At 47.9% G+C, this 3,097-nt stretch overlaps 1 protein-coding gene across 1 annotated transcript; it reads left to right on the top strand.

Moving 5' to 3' along the window:
• The first annotated feature begins 679 nt into the window (after positions 1-679).
• Positions 680-1,213, top strand: Gp9 (glycoprotein IX platelet). The gene has a single exon (XM_036181907.1). It carries the CDS (start codon positions 680-682, stop codon positions 1,211-1,213), a length of 534 nt encoding a protein of 177 aa, XP_036037800.1.
• Positions 1,214-3,097: the final 1,884 nt, after the last annotated feature.

The raw sequence follows: 3,097 nt of genomic DNA, 5'->3' as shown, positions 1-3,097 counted from the left end.
ATGAGTCACTCAGTGAACAGTCCTGAAACCTGCTCTGTGTTGGGGCTTGGGAGGAAAGCAAATGCTTGAGAAGGGGAAACAAAGGTCCTCGTCCTAAGCTGGGAGGGGAGGCTGCCTCAGATGGCCCTGAGACATTCTCCAGACTCTGCGCTCTGCCGTGGACTTCTGGGTGGCCCTGGGCAAGTGCTTCCCCTCTCTGGGCCTTCATTTCCCAGCTCTGGCCATTAGCCTAGATGATTGGCTTTCTAGACAGGTCCCCATGAGTTCCCCTCTGAGCTAAGCCCTGCAGGTTTTTTAATCAGGTATCATGAGAGAGTGGCCAAGGTGTAGAACGCATTCCATGGCCTGGCTCCAGGCTCAGGCAAAGGACTGGGTACAGTCTGGAAAGACCTTTCCTAGCCTCTGTGGCCAGGGACTAAGACTGGAGTCCCTTAGAAGTCAGTCACCTGCTCCTTTATCTGAGCAGGGGCTGGGATATCTGCCAGAGACCAGGAAGATCTTGGCCCTCTCTACCACACTTCCTGGGCTGCATAGTGAGGTTTCAGCCTATCCCAGAGCACAGAGCTCATGCGCCCTCCAGAGGCCTGGAGAGAAAGTACACACCTTTGTCCCGCACAGGTATCCTGGAACAGGCTGACAGGTCCCACTCTTATTGCTCTGCCCACAGCCTGCCTGCTGGATGACTACCCGGGGACTCCTGTTTCTGCTCTGGCCTGTGGCCACAGCCACCCAAGACTGCCCAAAGCCCTGTACCTGCCAGGCCTTGGAAACCATGGGGTTAAAGGTGAACTGCGAGGGGCAGGGCCTCACATCCCTGCCCGCGCTGCCGGCTCACACTCGCCAGCTCCTCCTGGGCAACAATAGCCTCCGTTCAGTGCCACCAGGTGCCTTCGACCACATGCCTCAGCTGTGGAACCTCGATGTGACACAGAACCCCTGGCACTGTGACTGCAGCCTCACCTACCTGCGCCTCTGGCTGGAGGACCACATGCCTGAGGCCCTGCTACATGTGTACTGTGCCAGCCCTGACCTGGCCACCAGGCGTCCACTGGGCCAGCTGACAGGCTATGAGCTGGGTAGCTGTGGCTGGAAGCTACCACCATCCTGGGCCTATTCAGGGATCTTGTGGGATGTGGCACTGGTCGCTGTGACTGTGCTGGGCCTGGTTCTGCTGGCTGGCCTGCTGAGCACATTCCCAGTGCCCCTGAATTGAGCCTCGCACATGAAACCAGGCTGGAAGTCCAGACCTAAGCCCGGTGCCCAGAAGCACCAGCCTGAGTCAGCCCATGCTATCAAAAACCTAAAGGAGGGGCTGCTGAGACCTCTGAGTGAGCAAAGACGCTTCTGCCAAGTCTGAAGACCTGAGTTCGGTCCCCAGGATCCATATCATAGGAGAGAACAGAATCTCACCTCCACACCCATGCTGTAATTTAAAACGTAATTTTAAAAGACAACAATAAACCCACTGCATAGCCTTTTTGTATGAGCACAAAATAGTAATTTTCTTAAGTCTGGCTTCTAGAAACCTGGGTTCACTTTGTTTTAACCTGGTATTGAGGCTTCTCTCTCCCTAAAGTTTCCCACCCAGTCACCCTAATTCCATAATCTCTGGGCGTCCCAAGCCAGGTCCTGGGACCAGCTCCCATGGCTTCTGCCAGCAGCCTCACTCGACCCAGGTCAACTTGACACAGGGCTGCAGGCCCCATCCAGGCTCCACAGAAAGCTTACTGGGCAGAACAGTGGGCAGGGCAGGGCAGTGGGCGGGGCAGAGCAGTGGGCGGGGCAGGGCAGTGGGCGGGGCAGAGCAGTGGGCGGGGCAGAGCAGTGGGCGGGGCAGAGCAGTGGGCGGGGCAGAGTGATCCAGAGGAAAGGGTGCATCTTCATGATGCTTTTCCCAATTGGTCTGGAACCTCCATTCCTGCATCTCCCCTGACTTCCTTACTCTTCTTCCCTAGCTGCTTCTTCAGTGCAAAAGAGAAAACAATTCTTCCTCACATGCTGGAACCAGCAGCTTCCAAACTCTGGGTCATCTATCTATCTATCTATCTATCATCTATCTATCTATCTATCTATCTATCATCTATCTATCATCTATCTATCTATCATCTATCTATCTATCTATCATCTATCTATCTATCTATCATCTATCTATCTATCATCTATCTATCTATCATCTATCTATCATCTATCTATCTATCTATCATCTATCTATCTATCATCTATCATCTATCTATCTATCCATCTATCTATCTATCATCTATCTATCTATCATCTATCATCTATCTATCTATCCATCTATCATCTATCTATCTATCATCTATCTATCTATCATCTATCTATCATCTATCATCTATCTATCATCTATCTATCATCTATCATCTATCTATCTATCATCTATCTATCTATCTATCAATCATCTAGCTATCTATCATCTATCTATCATCTATCATCTATCTATCTGTCATCTATCTATCTATCTATCATCTATCTATCATCTATCTATCTATCTATCAATCATCTAGCTATCTATCATCTATCTATCATCTATCATCTATCTATCTGTCATCTATCTATCTATCATCTATCATCTATCTATCATCTATCATCTATCTATCTATCATCTATCATCTATCTATCTATCTATCTCTATCATCTATCTATCTATCATCTATCTATCTATCTATCTATCATCTATCTATCTATCTATCTATCTATCATCTATCTATCTATCTATCATCTATCTATCTATCTATCTATCTATCATCTATCTATCTATCATCTATCTATCTATCTATCATCTATCTATCTATCTATCATCTATCTATCTATCTATCTATCTATCATCTATCTATCTATCTATCATCTATCTATCATCTATCAGGACTCAGTGAAGAGTGAGAGCCAGAAACTCAGGATGGAAGACAATGGGAGTGGTGGAGACTGTGGCAACTGGACAACCTGGGCTTCACTCAAAGGGGCAGCACCATTGAGTAGAAAGTCCCCTCTAACCCTGAGCTCCAGAGGAAGAGGGTACTGTCCACATGTTCTTTAAGTGTTGGCAATCAAATCAGACTTTTAAAAGAGCAGGGCATTGTGG

The sequence above is a fragment of the Onychomys torridus genome, chromosome 3 (assembly GCF_903995425.1).
Source record: "Onychomys torridus chromosome 3, mOncTor1.1, whole genome shotgun sequence".
NCBI classification, from domain to species: domain Eukaryota; kingdom Metazoa; phylum Chordata; class Mammalia; order Rodentia; family Cricetidae; genus Onychomys; species Onychomys torridus.
This window is presented reverse-complemented; position numbering and strand designations above follow the sequence as displayed.